This window comes from Chaetomium fimeti (assembly GCF_033439085.1).
Source record: "Chaetomium fimeti strain CBS 168.71 chromosome Unknown B0H64scaffold_1, whole genome shotgun sequence".
NCBI classification, from domain to species: Eukaryota; Fungi; Ascomycota; class Sordariomycetes; order Sordariales; family Chaetomiaceae; genus Chaetomium; species Chaetomium fimeti.
Genome location: NW_026944329.1, coordinates 4,304,564 through 4,320,611, shown reverse-complemented (window position 1 = coordinate 4,320,611; position 16,048 = coordinate 4,304,564). Strand labels below are relative to the sequence as shown.

General features: G+C 58.3%; 5 protein-coding genes across 5 annotated transcripts; 2 read left to right on the top strand and 3 right to left on the bottom strand.

The window, feature by feature from the left end:
- Positions 1–674: 674 nt before the first annotated feature.
- B0H64DRAFT_32925 (uncharacterized protein) lies at positions 675–2,592 on the bottom strand. The gene is made up of 2 exons (XM_062800869.1): positions 2,107–2,592; positions 675–2,046 (listed from the first exon to the last, which is right to left on the bottom strand). The coding sequence occupies exons 1-2, from the start codon at positions 2,427–2,429 to the stop codon at positions 813–815; spliced, it is 1,557 nt and encodes a 518-aa protein (XP_062664701.1). The 5' UTR covers positions 2,430–2,592; the 3' UTR covers positions 675–812.
- A 4,319-nt stretch (positions 2,593–6,911) lies between these two features.
- Positions 6,912–8,808, top strand: B0H64DRAFT_32845 (uncharacterized protein). The gene is made up of 2 exons (XM_062800832.1): positions 6,912–8,007; positions 8,146–8,808. Exons 1-2 carry the CDS (start codon positions 7,239–7,241, stop codon positions 8,409–8,411), a joined length of 1,035 nt encoding a protein of 344 aa, XP_062664700.1. The 5' UTR covers positions 6,912–7,238; the 3' UTR covers positions 8,412–8,808.
- Positions 8,809–8,859: 51 nt separating this feature from the next.
- On the bottom strand, positions 8,860–9,915 carry B0H64DRAFT_471146 (uncharacterized protein; the record flags this gene model as incomplete). The annotated part of the gene is made up of 2 exons (XM_062807863.1): positions 9,477–9,915; positions 8,860–9,400 (listed from the first exon to the last, which is right to left on the bottom strand). The coding sequence occupies exons 1-2, from the start codon at positions 9,713–9,715 to the stop codon at positions 8,860–8,862; spliced, it is 780 nt and encodes a 259-aa protein (XP_062664699.1). The 5' UTR covers positions 9,716–9,915.
- Positions 9,916–9,965: 50 nt separating this feature from the next.
- B0H64DRAFT_382838 (uncharacterized protein) lies at positions 9,966–13,186 on the bottom strand. The gene is made up of 3 exons (XM_062802902.1): positions 12,672–13,186; positions 10,488–12,566; positions 9,966–10,413 (listed from the first exon to the last, which is right to left on the bottom strand). Exons 1-3 carry the CDS (start codon positions 12,865–12,867, stop codon positions 10,289–10,291), a joined length of 2,400 nt encoding a protein of 799 aa, XP_062664698.1. The 5' UTR covers positions 12,868–13,186; the 3' UTR covers positions 9,966–10,288.
- A 1,339-nt stretch (positions 13,187–14,525) lies between these two features.
- B0H64DRAFT_32801 (thioredoxin-like protein) lies at positions 14,526–15,657 on the top strand. The gene is made up of 2 exons (XM_062800814.1): positions 14,526–15,454; positions 15,516–15,657. The coding sequence occupies exons 1-2, from the start codon at positions 14,759–14,761 to the stop codon at positions 15,600–15,602; spliced, it is 783 nt and encodes a 260-aa protein (XP_062664697.1). The 5' UTR covers positions 14,526–14,758; the 3' UTR covers positions 15,603–15,657.
- The last annotated feature ends 391 nt before the right edge of the window (positions 15,658–16,048 follow it).

Sequence of the window (16,048 nt, the reverse complement as noted above, 5' to 3'; positions counted from 1 at the left end):
TGTGTCACTATGTTTGCGTTCAGCAGCTTTGTTTACGGGACGATCAGTGAGGGCGGTTAAGGGGTAAATAAAACCACTGGATGAGGCGATCAACAACGGCACCATCTCGGGCGATCTTGCCAGCATATTCCGAGGTTGCGAGACTCATGCTAGATGACAACAACGACTACAGCTTCGAACCAAGGTGTAAGGAAACCAGTCGATTCAGATGCTACTCTTTATCATGGATCTCCCCACTACTCCATTCTTCTTTAGTCGCTCCATTGACCCCAGGCCGGGTATCACGAATGACTCTCCTCCCCCCCCAAGAGTTCCATGCGTCAACGCTGCTGCCCAGTGTATGACTAAACAAAAAAAAAAGAACGATAGGCATCTGGGACCTATGAATACATTCGCTGCGAAACACGACCGAGACAAAGGCGTACACCCCCGCTGTCGGGTGGCCTGACTGACAGAATACAACGAAGGAAAATGGAAACGGTACCCAATACACCTGGTTCGCCATGCTGCTGTCTGGCCCAAGATAACCCGCACATGTCGGAAAAAAACAACAAATAACGAAGGAAAGCCGTAACGCCTGTAAATGCCTTTTGTTTCCCGAGAAATATTCAAACTCTGACATAGTAAAGAGGGGTTCGATTTGCTGGTCGGCTGTCATATCTTCGTGACAGGCCGGGAGTTCGGTGAAGATGGTGGTCGACGATTGGGTCGATGGAAAAAGGGGTGGGTGGGACACGACCCTGAAACGTGCTGCCCAACCCAATAAGGGGTGAATAAAAGTGTGAAGAAAGGTTGGAGGTGGTGTGACGAGATCAGGATCCCATAGGCTCCTCCTCGATCGCGTCGAGGTTCGGTCGTACCGACTCGGATACGGTGGTGCCGTAAAGCCATTGGTCCTGGTCCTCGGCGATGTTCTCGCTGATCAAGTTGGTAAATATTTGAGCATTCCGGCGGATGTCGCTTGCTCGTTGGACGATCCCGCGGTCTAGGATCATTGCCTCGGCGGTTTCTGTCCAAATCTGTCGGAGCCTGGGTAGATCGGATAGAAGTAGCTTGGATTGATCCTTGGCCAAGGAACCCATAGGCATGCCGGCTGCTAGGCTGGTGCAGAACACCAAACTCTCTGGCTGCTTGCCTTCGGCGACCGAACTCCGAGATGACGGTGCAGCGTCGTTGGAGTTGGTCTTGGTCAAGGTGAGCGACGACTTTTTGCGCTTTAGACCCAGCATCCCTCGGCGCTTTTTCCCTTCCGGCGGCTCGGTAGGTTCCTTGGCGACAGACGCATACCAAGTATCGACGGCGGCGCGCCGCGCGTTGTACGTTTTAACCTCCCAAATCTTTTCCACCTCCCGGAGGCCACCAAGACAGAGAACAGCGACATGTACCTCCTCAGGAGGTTTGTCTCTGAGATAACCCCTCAAGGATCGCTCCACCCGACCAACATAAGAAGGCGGTCGAAGGCGTCTGTCGAAAGATGACATTATCAAGGGAAAGATTTCGTGGACCTGATAAAGCGTCCGGTCGTCGTACATGTTGAGGATTTCGGTCTCGATGGGGTTAACGGTGTAGGGGCTCTGGTGTAGTCCGTAACCGTGCTCGGCAATGTATTTGAGGTGCAGTTTCCGGTACGTCTCGAAGAAATGGAAAACGGTGAAAACCATGGGTATTAGGCGCCGTCGCATTCGTTCCCGCTGGGGTGCGAATTCCCGCTTCTTATCCTCGGTGTTTCTGAGGAACATCTCTTTCGACACCCATTCGCATATTAGATACGACAGCTTCGCAGCGACGTGTAGCCGATGCCAGATGCCGCATAGGTAATGGAAGTTCAGGGGCTCGCCCTCGAGAACCGGGTAGAGGCGCTTGGCGTATGCGGGCACATGGTGGTCGAGGTGATAGCGGGTGATGGGCGCCTCGTTTAGCGACACAAGAGCGTGGAGGGATCTGGATGCCAGCCGGAAATTCAACACGTCCGAGAGCGGGAGCGATGCAATGATCTCGATTTGTAGTTCGCTCGGAAGGGCAATAAAGAGTTGGTCGAAAGGAGTGCTACAAATAACGTCAGTCAGAGCGGGCGCGCGAGCATCTCCGGCGGCTTTTTCGACTCACCTTTTCCGGGAAGCCGTCGACTGTACCGACGAGGGCCGTTGCTCCTGATGCTCAGTGCTGCTCGCGGTGGCCGCCGCGGGAGTCTTGCCGTGAAACTTGGCCCTGAAAAACCCAAACCCTCTCTTCTCGGAACGTTTTTGGTTGCCAGGTTTGATTGGTGCCGCCTCTGCCTCGGACGGAACTGAACCCCGGACGGGTAGTATGAACGGTGATTGAGAGAGCGCGGCGGCGGGAGCTGTTGGAGAGGCGGGATTGGCCTGCGACTGGTGGAACTTCTCCAGGTACCGGTCGGACCCGAACTCAGTCATGTGTAGAGGCTCCATGTTTGCTGGCTACGAACCGGCAGGATAGCCGGTGAGCCAGAGACAAGATGAGCACCTCAACGGGCTGTGATGCGCATGCAAGTGTGCGCAACGAGTCTCGCCCTATCCTACCGAAAATGGGTTGCCGAGAATGACTGGGTGGAACTATTCGCAGCAGAGGATAATCGCAGCTCGATCATGGTGGGAGCATCTGTCTTTGCGGGGAACGTCGGCCGGAGCAGATCCGGGAAGCTAGCTGGGCAAGACGGCGATCGCGTCGAGATCGGAAGCTGAGGCAACCGGCGCTCGGGTTGCCGACCTGACCGAGCCGGCAGTTTCGCAAGGGGCTAGCGGGAAAGGGAACAGAAGCGAGAGACGGGCGCGCGAATATCTTCTATCGTCGCAACGATGGAATTCTCGTCGAGAAAAGGGCGCGGCGTCAACGAGCGACTGGGGTGGGTGTGGGACGACGAACGGGTCTCGCAATTCGTGCGCGGGCGGGTTTCGAGAACGGGGATGGTGATTGAACGAACGAGGGTGGAAGGTGGTTGCTGTCGAGAAAAGGAAAATCCAATCGGGGGCGGCGCCGTCGAGGCACGGATTCGAGAATCACAGGAGCGGCGCCTTTGGAATCGGTCGAGGCTGCGAATGCACGATGTTGGAAGAAGGAACCTGTCGAGGAGTCGGCAGTGACAGGAAACCAAGACGGTTCCAAACGGAGGACTGATCGCTGGCCCTGTTTTGGAAGGGTGGGGGGTGCGGACAGGGAGCACACGAGGAGGGAGAGGCGAGAGTGGACACGCCGCGGCAAGGGCCGAATTGAACGGAAACCTTGAAAATGACCCCCCCTCAAAGCCAGCCAGTGGTGCACCAGGAGAGATTGGTGAACGACTCCAGAAGCACGCTGGAGAGCCACAATGGGACAGGTTCAGGGAACGTGGGTGGTGAAGGTTTGGCACTTCTCTTCTCTCATCAACTGAACTCGAAAGGCGACGGGCGACTGAACGGGATGGTCCATCATGGATGGGCCACGGCGGTTTGGCCGGCGTAATAGTGGAGAGACACTGGAGCTGGGCCACAGCCCAGGCGAAATGGGAGCACACACCTGGAGCGAGTACGGCAACACGGGCCACGGCCTGCGAGCGGAGTACCTCAGATCTGTGGGGTAATTGCGGAAGACACCCGGTACCCTGCTATCGCTGGCTCGTGCGTACTCCAGACGGGGAATGTCTCTCAGGACCCTGAGCGACTGCTCGCGTTTCATTGAGCGTGTCCCAATCGGGCCTGTTCAGTGCTTGTTTCCCGGCCGGGGGAGAGTGCGGGCTGCCGAGCATATCGGGGGTACGAGACGATTGTTGGGGAAAGATAGATCGGGCTTTCTTCGGCCGTGCTGAGTCCGCGTGGTCAGTACCAGAAACAGCAGGTGCTCTTAACAGCATGTATCGTCCCCGAGTCGCACAACCCCGTGCCAGTTGTCTTGGCTGCAGATTCGTGGGCACGTCGTAATTTAGCCGTAGCCAATGGAAGGAGGCTAAAATCACCGAGCGTTGGGTGCATTTCACCGTCCAACCTCCAGCAGGGGAAGATCCGTTTTCCACACCACGACGGCGGTCCCTTCCGTGGGGTGACACAGCAGTGGAAGAGAGCCGCCGATGCCTAACACACGACGCCGACGCCTAACACCAGCTTCGAGCTCAATGTCGTGAGCGATTGGACGGTATCAGTTTTACATGGCGACAAAAAGCAGCAGCCCTTCACCTCGGCGTCACCGTCACCTTCCTGATAGCGAAGAGCGCAAGGCCACTCCAAAGCATGTTCATCCCATCCACTTGATTCAGATTCAAACCGCTCAGTTATTTCCATCTCAAACCCCCTCTTCTTTTTTTTGGTCCTTCCCCAGCATTCCAACGGACAGCCAGTGCGAGTGCAATCAGCGCAACCAGCATTCTTCTGAGTGCGTGGCTGCCGATCTTTCCTTCTCTGTCTCATGGCGCTTGGTGAGACTGAGACTTCACGCCTTGCTCTGCGGGTGCCCTCGGGTCACGTTATCTCTCTGAATGGCGGGATCAAGCGACAGGAAACGCAACCGAGCCGGGACTGGGCCCTACTCGTGAGGAGAAAGGTTGGCTCTTCTCGGCAGTTGGTATATTAACCCAGGACACACGATAGTGTAGTCCCGTTCCTTCCACGGAGGGAGGGGTTGCGCGCTGGGTAGCCCAATTCTAAAATAGCGACACGGATTCGCCGCTGGTCATTTCTCACTGTACCAGGGAAAGGGGGAAGCATTTATAACTTGGAGATGTTTTCGGTCAAAAGAACGAAATCCTTCGCTGACGTTCTCGAACCAAAACACAGGGGCGCAAGCCTTCATCCCATCCTTGTGTGCCTCGCACACCTCGGGCCGCTCATAGGAGGTCCTTCATGGCGGGACCGTTTTCCCCAGTGCTGCAATTTAGCCGCGTGCTGGGAATCGGGCTTCTTGCGGCCCTTCTCCGGCCGTTCTTTCTTCCCTTCAGGCCGTTTTGGGGACCTTGCTTCGGTGATTAGGCGGGCCCGACTACCAGTTTGTGAGGCACGCCGTGGAGATCCAGGCACTGCCGCCGCCGGGTCCCGAGATCACGGGCTCGGCCGTCACTCGGTCGTGGAGTGTTCGAGAACCGCCCCCTTCTCGGGTCGGACCCCCGCAGCACTCTTGCCGACTCCTCTCCTCCCGATGCATCGCCGTGTGCGGATCCCCGTGCCGTTCTCGGAGCGGCTCGGCATGGAGGGCCCGTGAGACGCAGGGCGAAACAAACATGCCTGAAGCGGTCTGATCATATGTGGGAGTTATCAGGATGTGTCAACCGTTCTTGGTGCTCTCGCCGGTCCGCCCAGAAGATACGCCGTCACCCGCACGATAACATACAAACAACCAAGTTTGTACCTGTCTGGTCCTTACTGAGTGAGTCTTCTCGAGTCAACTAGCCCGATCCAGGTCATATTCAATCGTTGCGGTTCCTGTCGGGCAGTCTCGGGAAATAACCCGGGCAATGAAGCCTTACACCATCGCAAGACCGAAGCCCCGCTGAGATGGCCGCCCGGAAAGAACAGCAACCAATGGGCCAAGATGGAATAAACCGGGACGAAGGTGAACGCTCAACACAACCAGGTCGGGAGGAAATCCGCCAGGCTTTCCAGACGGAGGCTCTTCGCAGGTTCGCGTGAGATTCAACCGGGCTGACGACATAAATACCTACCATACCGTGCTTCTCTCGGCAAGAACTGCGCAAGCGTTGATAACAGACATGGTATGATGTAACCACAGTAGCTAGGTAGGTGTTTGAGCCCAAGAGTACCGAATATCGTATTCGTACGCTTTCTATGTATAAACGAATTATTTTGAACCGATCCTCTCGAAACACGTGCTGTGCTGCCAGGCAAGCATTCCAAAGCCATCGACATCAACTGCTTGGGGATTTCACAAACCTAATTATATCCAAACCGAGAGATGCCGAAACGCCCAGTGCCAAGCTCCCGCTTTCGCTCACAAAAACCTATTTTTGGCAATATCGAAGGCGTTCATGCGGAACGCCCCTCGCTGCTTGGGGTTTCCCCCACTATCCCTCTTTCACAAGAGAAAAGAAAACCAGCTGAGATTGAAGCGATAGCCCGACTTCCAGGACATACACAGTACCGACACATGCAGGGATCCATCACAACGATATACGAATACTATGTAGGCATGCATGCGTATCGAATCTCCCCCTTCATCAGTCTGGCCGGAGATGGCAGGTTCGCTATGTTGCATTCAAAGCCGCCGATCGAGTCGGGGCGCAGGCGACGTCGGCAGCCAAGACATGGAACCGAATTCGAGGGGTCCCAATCGGTGCATGGCCAGGTGCCCTCGCTCCCCTCTCTCGCATTGTTCATACCGCCCGTCGTAAGCTTTGTCCCCGACTCCCCACGCGCCAGTCACAGGCGTCAAACCGCGTGGTTTCCGGGCTGGTCCACCCTCCCGGGGATGGCAATACTCGGTTCTCAGCAGTCGCCGCGCCCAGGGGGTCCCCGCGGTTGTGGGCAAAAAGAACCTGGAAGAATGAGCGATCATCGCGGGGTTGTTTGACTGCTGCTCTGCTCTTCCTCTCCATCGTTCCATACTCCTCCAAGTTCACTCTCATCACCACCGTGCCACCTTAACCAAGTACGAAGTACGAAGTATCCAACCACCCTGCCATGGGGATGCGCCCTTAATTGTCAGAACGCGCATCTCAATAATCGTCCCTTCTAAACCATCTAAACACTGCTCTCTCACAGTCTGTTGTTCCCGGGCCGGTCCTTTCCCCGGTCAAAGTACATACCGGGATCTCAATGTCCCTCGCAGCGGGACAGGCCTGTGTTTCATATTAGCCTGCACCCGGGCGTCCACTTCCTCGGCGACTCCCACCCTCGCAGCGCGCATTGCCTTGCCTGCGACGGGCTAACTACAAGGCTGCGTGCCTAGGTGGCTTTGCTCCTCCCCTCGGCGCGACCACCAGCTGGTTCGGCGCTCTGCCCGCTCGGCTGCGTTTCAACCGACCGAACCCTCGGGCTTTGCTTGCGTCGTGACCTCACCACGCGTATCGGTAACATCGAACGGGCAAGGGCAACGACAGGGCAGTTTAGCTACCGCGTCGCATTCTCTAGTACTGACTCATAGCCGCCGCCTCGACACCACCACTGTACGCGCACACGACCAACCCAGTGCGGACACGGCTGGACCATCCCCGACGCCTCACCACTTGAGCCCCTCCCCCCTTTACTGCCGCTGTGACCCCAGTAATCGGGGTCTATCAACCCTCGTCCCAGCAAACCATGGCAATCCCGGGCAAGCAGTCGTCTGGGCCCGAGCCGTCCGAGCCTTTAGACGTTATCGAGACGCCAACATCACCATCCTCGAGCATCGCCCGCTCGCGCTTCGAGTTTGAGGCCGATAAGCGCAATGAGGGCACCAAGATCCTCATGGTCGAATGGGATGAATCAGGGCCGGGAAATGGGGACGCTTCTGGGACAGGGAAAGGGAACGGCGACTGGGAGGTATCATGGGAAGGCAAGGGGGAGGTTCTTCCGGTCTGGGATGCCGGCCCCGAAGCCGAGGGCAACATACACCGCGTCTACTTTCTCCTTCCTCCCGGCTCTCCCGTCCCGGCGCTTATCGACATCACACGCCGGGGCGGGAGCCGCGGAGCCAACGACAACCCCTGCGACATCCTGAGGACCAGACCGATGCCCGCCATCTTCCCCGCCGAGTTGACGAGTAAACAGGACGCCGGCCGGCGCGGCGTGCTCCACACGATATGGGCAAAGCGGCGCCTGGCCGAGCTGCAAGCCGAGATCACGGCCGAGATGAAGGCCAACGGCGAGAGCGTGGGGCTCGAGATGGCCATGCAAGAGCGGCAGTGGATCGTCGACCACTTCGGGCTCGCGCCCGACCCGGGACTGCCCCAGCCGACAAGACTTCATATCCCGCAGAGCTCGGCCGGCCCGGCAAGCCCGAGGAGTCCGTTGGGCGGAAGGCTAGGGGAGAAGCTTAGGGGCTTGAAGCTTGCGACCAGCCCAGCAGAACTAGCCGCTGCTAGTCAAGGTATGTTTGCGCGCCCCGCCCTGGAGGCATCTCCTTATCCTCTCGTTGCACCAGCTTTTTGGGGGGGGTGGGGGGTGGGAGTGAGACCATGTGAGGTGGAGAGAGACAGCGCGAGCCTGTCACTGACTGCCCCAATAGCGGCGAAGAGCGCCGAGGCGCCACGAGTGCAGCCTCTGATCACGTCAGTCGCTCCGTCGGCTACCAGCGTTTCAACAATGCCAGGCTCAAGCGGCGGCGGCGTCGCTTCTCTAGATGCTATTGTAGGGAGCGGAACAGCACCAACCGCCGCCGCCGCCGCGGGCAAGGTTGGAGGAGGGGATGACGCAACGGAGGAGGACTTATTCGCCCTCCCCATGAGTCCGCGCAGCCCGGAGATGAAGCGGAGCCCGTTTAGTATCCTATAGAGGCGGATAATGTATACCCGTGGTTACCAGGGGCTGCCACCGGCCGCTGGGACCCACCCACATATTCCTTAGAACAAAGGTGCCGCGCGAGTCGGCTACGATGAAGATAATTTTGGGGTTTAGGGGGCGGCTTAGCTGATGGAGAGCATGAGATGGGTGCGGTACCCTCTACGGGGGGAGGGGCCGAAAAACGTGGGTTGATTCCTCGTCGATATACAACCGGTGGTCATCATATCATGTAATCGGGAACCATTGAGATTCACACAGGTATAATCATCCTCTGTACAGTGAAGCCATGCCTCAGTTGTTGCCCCCGCCCACCGAACATGAACATCCTACCCACCCAGCATAAACACTACCGCATCACCCCCCCAAAACAGTCCATCCATCGCAGTCCCTCGCCCCCACCCAGCCCGAACTCCCCAGAATAACCATCACCGACCCCCCATCACCGCCACCCCCCAACCCGCCCCTCATCCCACCTCTCCCGCCTCTCCTGCCTCAAGTAAAACAACTTCTTCGCCTCCCTATACCGCCTCACCCACTCCGCCACCTCCCTCTCCGTCGCCAAAACCCCCCCATCCCCATTCCCATCCCCCCCACCCCCGCCCCAACCACCACTCTCACCATCCAAAAAACTCTCCTCCAACGCCCCACAAACCCCCTCCTGCTCCGCCACCCCCCCAGCCAACCGCTGGTACAGACTCGCCGGCGCGAACCGCGCCAGGGCATGGTCCATGTCGGCCTGGCGGGCGCGCCACTGGCGCTCCAGCGCGTGCGTGGCGAGCAGCTGGGCCTGGGCGCTCGCGCGCTGGTGGGCGAGGTGGGATTCGAGGTCGAGGAGGTGGGAGGCCAGGGACATGTTTTGGGTGAGGGTGGTGGTGAGGGCGGTGTGGGAGCGTTGCAGGGAGGGGTGCATGGTTTGCGGGGCGTGGGTTAGGGAGGTTAGGAGGGTGGGGTTGGAGAGGATGAGGGCGAGGTCGTTTTTGCTGTTGGGGGGGGTTGGGTTGGTTAGTCGAGAGAGGGGATGTGTGAAAGGGGGTGGGTGGTAGGGTTGCTACATACGATTTGTCTTCGAGGAACTTGGGCAGCCATTGGTCGCCGGGGTCGGCCGTTTCCATGTCCTGGGGGTTGTGGTATTCCGCCCCGGAGCCGGGTGTGCCGGCGGCGATGAGGCCGGCCGTGATGGCCTCCGGGAGTGGTGGGGGTGGTGGTGCTGGCCCGCCGGCGGGTGTGCTCATGCGGCTTACATCATGAGTCCCGGGCGGTTTGGGGGGTGGCGCAGGCGGGGTGTGCGCGTACATTGTGGCCTCTTGCTTGCTGTACGTATGGATATTCTCTCGTTTATAAAGTCGGGATTCTCTTGATTAGCAAAAGAGCGGCGTAATTGTATTAGTTGGAACTTGGGATGTTTTGCGGAGGATGTTGGATGAAGATGGATCGACTTGGCTGATGAGTTGAAGTGGGGAGAACACACAACCAGCCCCACCCAGCTTTACTTGCCGCGCGTTTCTCGTCTTCTAACACACACGTGTGAGCCAGCAACAAGAGTACTTGATGCGAGGTATCATTCAAATCTAAATCTATCGCTAATTCTAAACGCTCTTCGGCCAGATCAACCAAGTTTACTGATACATTTATTGCCCAGGTTCGTGGTGTTGTTTACAAGTTCATCACCATGAAATAGACAGCCTTAACTCATGGTGACACCGGCGTAACACTGACTCCGCAAGAGGTAATGGACAGTAGAGAAAAGCAGTGTCTTTTTCCAGCCTTTCGTTTTAGGACACCTGCCAAAAGAAAACTGCTCTAAGCTAAACTACTTGCTGCTCCGGATAACGATCACCAAACCCCGTGAAAGTGGACGCTCATCCAGTTTATGAGTCAAGCTGGACATAGTTGGCGGGGAAGAGACCAGACGCCCCATTGTAATGGCCAAACCACCAGTCCTCGTCTGGGAAATCCAGATCTGTGATCGTGGCTCCTTCGGGAAAGCTCAGCTCTGCGGTCGACTGTGTCAGCACGTATTCGGTGGGAGACTGGGGCCTGCGGTTGCTAGGCTAGGAGAATACATACCGTTGTCTTCTGCAGCTTCGTAATCAAAGTTTGCCGTTGCCGTGGGCCCGGCTGCCGCGGGTTGGGGTTCCTCGTGTTGTGCTACTGGAGCAGGTGCGGGAGCAGGCGCAGGCGCAGGCGGTTGCGGGGCCGCGGCCGCCTCATCTTCATCAACCAGTTCGACGTAGTTGCTGGGGAACAGGCCGCTCTCCCCCTGGACGTTGGTGCCCATCCACCAATCATCGTCCACCATCTCGATGTTGGTCACATACTCACCCTCCCGAAGCTCAATCTCGTTATCCTCGGCCTTCTCGTAATCGTACTGGATGAGGGCCCTCTTGCCACCAGCCGCCTCGGCTTCTGGCGCCGATCCGCTATCTGCTGCGTGGGCGGCTATAGCCCCGCCAGCAATGGCCCCGCCAGCGACGCCGGCGGCGGCAGCGACGGCAACAGCGGCAGTTCGAGGGTTGTGGCTCTCACGCTCAGCCGGAAGCTGCTCTTCCTTGGGCACCTCTTGAGGAACGGGAACGGGCCGAGCAGGGAGGCTTTCGGCCGCGGGCTCAATCTCGGGCGCAGAGCTGCGGGGGACCGGCATCGCGACCCGCACAGGCGACGGTTCGCGTTCCTCGTAGTTCCGGGACGGGACAGAGGGCGGCGCCCGCTCTTCCTCTTCCTCGTCCTGGTTCTCAGCCGCAGGCCGGGACGGTAGGCCGGGGAGAGCGAAGCCGCCAGGAGGAGGCCGGCTTCCCATTGGCGGGGGCGGCGCGGCTGGCTCCTCCTCGTCGTAAGCGGCGGCGTCTGGGGCCGACCTGGTTGCGGTGCCCATGGGTGCCGCGTCCTTGAACCTGTCGCGCAGTGCAGAAATACCACCACCCGTCGTGGCGGGCTGTTCCGCCTCCTGCTCGAACTGCTCGCCTTCTCCCGTATCTTGCTTCTCCACGCCGCCTCGGCCATAGTTGCTAGTATGGACCGGTGCCCAACTCTTGCCTGCATAACCGCTCTTCCACTCGCTGCCGCTCTTTTGGGCCGTGATCGGTGCCGTCGCAGACGGAGACGGGGAACCGGTGGCCCCGCCGCCCTGCTTCGCTTTCTTCTCGGCCCATAGCTGAGCTGGGGTCTTGCCGCCTTGATCGGCAAACGTCCGGCTGGCGGCGCCAACAGGTGGCGGGGCGGGCGTTGCCGGCGCGCCGAAACCCAGGCCCCCAGGCGTCGGAGCCTTGGTGCCCGTGAAAGGTGTACCGCCAAATTTCTTCGCGACCTTGGGCTTCGGCAGTTCGGTAAGGCGTTCCGATGGCGTAAAAGCGGCACTTCGCTCAGCAAGGCTCTTCGGTGCGGGTGCCGACTCCTCTTGCGGCTCGGCCGGACGCTGCGCCTTTGCTCGAATGGCGGCAATATCAACCTTGCCGACGGGTTCGTATGCACCCTTCACCACGGAAGGGCGATCGTCCTGCTTTGCCTGTGCCCTGAGCGAAGCGATATCAATCTTGCCCACTGGCTGATAACCACCTCCGATGACATCACTCGGCCGGTTATCTTGGTTCGAGGATCCGTTGAATCGAGAATCGTCATTGTTCTTCCTCAGGCTTGCGATATCCACCTTTGTCGGCTTGTAGGCTGACTCGACCTTCTCAACCTGAGTGCGTGTAACCGGGGGTGCGTCCTCGCCCCAGCCATCGTCATCGGCATTCCCTTGTTTCCGGGTACGAGCAGCGACGAGCGGGTTGAAGGAACCCCCAGACCCAGATGTTGTTGGGGTGAACACGGGTTTCTTGGCAACCGGAGGCGGTGCCGCAGGGGCCTGTGTGGATGTCCCTGCCGAGTATTTGGCTCCCGACGCATCCGCCACCTTTTGCACAATATCTTCGGGGACGACGTCGGCATCGGAGCGTGCTGTGATCTGAACATGGTAGCCATGCAGAACCTTGGAGACGGCGGAAACATGGCTTGTAAAGTACCCCTTGGTGCGTTCGGGGACGCCCCCGCCACACCAGGCGATCAGGACATTCTTGGGAAGGCCGGAATTCGGGTCCTTGACTCGGACAAAGGCGAACTGGATGCGGCCTTCGCTGAAATCCTCGACGAGATCGGCGAGCTCGCCGTCTGCATAGGCAACCGTGTTAGCCTGACGCAAACACGCACGAGGTAGATAATGGCAGCTTCGTGCAACGGTCACGGAGGAGGGGGGTGGAGCCGGGGGGCACTTACCGCCAGTAGTCTCAACCTTCAAGACACTCTCCTTCGCACCCGAATTCTGAAAGGCGTTCAATAGGGGCGCTTGCACTGTGAAAAGTGCCCACCGCGCTGCAGTCGGAGACGTCGACGAGAGGGCGGGGCCATTGATGACGCCTTGGTAGCTGCTCTTGATCGAGGGGCCGTTCGTTGATAGGTTGAGCGACGCCATTGTTTCGCGCGATCCGGGATCGATCGCTTCTCTGTAGGATAAGTATGAGGTTCGAGAGAGAAAACAAGAATGTGGACTCGGGTTCGGTGGTGGACTTGGGCGCTCTGCGACGGAGGATAACCAAGAACCGAGCGGGAGTGGGGAGGGAGCTCTCCGGCGGACGTCGAAGAGGCTGTGGGCTGTGCAGGAGGAGCTCCCAGGGTCTTGGCAGATCTTGGCGCCCTGACGCGGCAGCTTTCATCTCACAGGACGCGAGGATTCCATGCAGCGCTGAAGCGGTCAGTACAGTATAACTACCTACCTACGATCCCAACCACGACATCAAACAATCGCCACTGAAAAAGTTCTGCGGTGATGCCTGGTAATGGAAGGTAGTCGGGGCAGCTAGACAGGATTATTGTTAAAATAAATTGAATAACTGATACTCCTTGGTTACGCCAGACGAACATCATGCGGCATCATCGTTGCATAACCGTTGAGTTCGTACAACCCCCCTCCCCCCCGCGCACCACCCAACTCTCGCAGGACGCAGAAACCCCTTCAATCATCGAACGGAACGCCTGCCGCTGGCACCTTAAAAGCACTCCGTACAACACTCGCAACACTCGGCGCAACACTCACAGCCCTCCTCGCAGATAAAACAACAACATAACGCCGCTAAGCAACCCTTGAGGCAGCCTCCCCCACCGCCACTCTTCTGGGGCTTATTCGGCTGCTGATGCTGATATTGCATAGGACCCTGCGGAGGGTAGTAACTTTGAGGGGGTGCCGGGCCGGGATACGCCTACCATAATAAGTTGACATTAGTAGGGCTGGGAGGGCAGCGGACCGTCGACTCAGTTGGAAGGAAACCACTTACAGGTTGAGGTTGCTGGGGATACTGCTGCGGGTAGGGCCCCGGCGCTGGGGGGCCGTAGCCCTGCGGCGGCGGCGGGTTGCTGTAGCCCTGCGCCGGGCCTTGCTGGTAATACTCCTGGGCTGACATTGCCAATCAGTCAACTCTTAAGAGGGTCGATTCCTGCAGTCTAAGGTAGGTCGGTATGGATGTCGGTACTACTAGTGTCACGGTATGGGCGGGTGTCCTGTGTAGATCGGGGAAGTGAGATGATGTTGGGGCGCCAAGAGCTTGGCTGCTGGTAATTCTGATTTTGGACAGGTCGGGGGAGGCAATTGGAGGGGTGAGGAAAATAAAAAGTGGGCGATCGGGGGGTGGTTGACTTGTCCGGCTGCGAGTTACTTGGTATGTTCGTTATTGGCAATTGGCTCGGTCAAATCCGGTCGGTGTTTCCATGCATCGCCGAGCGAGGGGAGGGATGGAGGCACCGAAGAAACAGCCCGCCCCTGCGAAGTTCGCCTCGTCTTCCGAGCCGCGCGGCCGCTAGTTAAACCGAACTTGATTCGGCGCGCTACTCAAGGTCCGGAGCTTGAAGGGAGGCAGAGGCCCCAAACACCCCCAGTGGGCTGCCTCAAGTCTGCGCACCTCGCTGCCCGTAGAGGTGCGTGGCACCTACCTGGTTTATCTTTGCATTTGCTTGTGACGGATTGCGTGGGTGAAGCCGCTGAATGGCGCAACGATACGTTAGACCAATCATGGCACAGAGTCCGGAGCATGCGGGGTCGCCGATTTAATGGATCCGTAATCGGCTGGGAGAAAGTGGACGGCGGGGTGCCGGCGAGTGGCGTTTGTCGTCGAAGCTCGAACGACCGAACAAAAATTGTCAAGAAAGGCAGAAATTAGTCAAGACAATCACCGCAACCCCCCAAACCCAGCATCTCGGCTCTACGGTCCCATCAGCGCCAACGTGAAGTCCCTTAGACCGAAAACCCAACGCACTTTCGCTGCTGCTTCCGTCAACCCACTCCGATCCAGTTTTGTCACCAAGCTCTCGCCATGTCGAAGATCGAGGAGATCACCAGCGAGGCGGCGTTCGAGAGTCACATATCGTCGTTGCCGTCGTTCACGCTCTTGATCATCTCATTTTATGCACCATGGGCGGCGCCGTGTGCGCAAATGGCGACCGTGCTTTCAACACTGGCCAGCGAATACCCCGTCATCACCCCGCCGTCGACCTCTTGGGTGAAGATCAATGCCGAGGAGTTGTCAGACATTAGCGAGGCCTACAACGTGACAGCCGTCCCGTTTCTCGTCCTCGTCCAGAATGGAGATGTGCTCGAAACCGTCAGCGGGAGCAGTGCGGTCAAGGTGCGAGAGGCCATTGAGAAACACGCGGGTAGTTATAGGACAGCAGCCACGGCCACCAATGGTCCCGCGGCGGCACCCGGGAACAACGAAGCCGAGGTTTCGACGGAGGAAGACCCAGAAAAGAAGAAACAAGAACTCTTTAGGCGCCTCGGTGATCTAGTCAAGGCGGCGCCCGTGATGCTCTTCATGAAGGGGACACCGAGCGAGCCCAAGTGCGGCTTTTCGCGACAACTGGTGGGGATTCTGCGCGACAACGCCGTCAAATACGGCTTCTTTAATATCTTGGCCGACGATGAGGTGCGGCAAGGGTTGAAAGAGTTTGCTGACTGGCCGACCTTCCCACAGCTGTGGGTGGATGGCGAACTTGTCGGCGGGCTTGATATCGTGCGTCCTTCTCGATCCGAGCGCTTGAGCCTTGCGCGTACGTATGCTGACATCCGGGCAGGTCAAGGAGGAACTAGAGGGTAACGCCGACTTTCTGAAGCCGTACAGCGTCAAGGCGAACGGCGATGCCACGGCCGTGGAGCCTTGAAGAAACATTTTGGCCGAAATGCCAGCCCACACACCCCGCGAGGTGGATGAGAAGAGTGCTCTGTGGTGGTTCTATCTAGCGCGCGTCAGAACTCCCATCTCTCGGAGCGATCAGCACGTTGCGCAACCCTCCCAAGGCTCTGGGCAGCGTTGTGCGACCGAGCCTATCAGGTCACCCAGACGGTTCGCGGTTGGGGAGGATTGATATTTTCTGGCACTGACAATGAAAGCCATGGTATCCCCGCAGCGGAGCGGGACAGAGGCACACACCGCATGACTCATATCACTTTATTGGGATAAGCTTGAGCGCTGAATAAGCAGCGCAGTTCCTCCATGTGCTTCTCCTCCAAGCCGTCGACGATTCGGCGCATCGTCGGCAGCAAACCTCGTGGCACCCATGCTTCCAACCCCTTTGCATGGACATACCCAGGCACGATGGAGAGCACT

Coding starts and splice junctions, on each gene's coding strand:
- B0H64DRAFT_32845 (XM_062800832.1), top strand. CDS start 7,239: ATGGCAATCCCGGGCAAGCAGTCGTCTGGGCCCGAGCCGTCCGAGCCT. Junction 8,008..8,145: donor ACTAGCCGCTGCTAGTCAAG/GTATGTTTGCGC, acceptor CTGCCCCAATAG/CGGCGAAGAGCGCCGAGGCG.
- B0H64DRAFT_32925 (XM_062800869.1), bottom strand. CDS start 2,429: ATGGAGCCTCTACACATGACTGAGTTCGGGTCCGACCGGTACCTGGAG. Junction 2,047..2,106: donor TCGACGGCTTCCCGGAAAAG/GTGAGTCGAAAA, acceptor CGTTATTTGTAG/CACTCCTTTCGACCAACTCT.
- B0H64DRAFT_382838 (XM_062802902.1), bottom strand. CDS start 12,867: ATGGCGTCGCTCAACCTATCAACGAACGGCCCCTCGATCAAGAGCAGC. Junction 12,567..12,671: donor GAAGGTTGAGACTACTGGCG/GTAAGTGCCCCC, acceptor TTGCCTATGCAG/ACGGCGAGCTCGCCGATCTC. Junction 10,414..10,487: donor CGAAGCTGCAGAAGACAACG/GTATGTATTCTC, acceptor AGTCGACCGCAG/AGCTGAGCTTTCCCGAAGGA.
- B0H64DRAFT_32801 (XM_062800814.1), top strand. CDS start 14,759: ATGTCGAAGATCGAGGAGATCACCAGCGAGGCGGCGTTCGAGAGTCAC. Junction 15,455..15,515: donor TTGTCGGCGGGCTTGATATC/GTGCGTCCTTCT, acceptor ACATCCGGGCAG/GTCAAGGAGGAACTAGAGGG.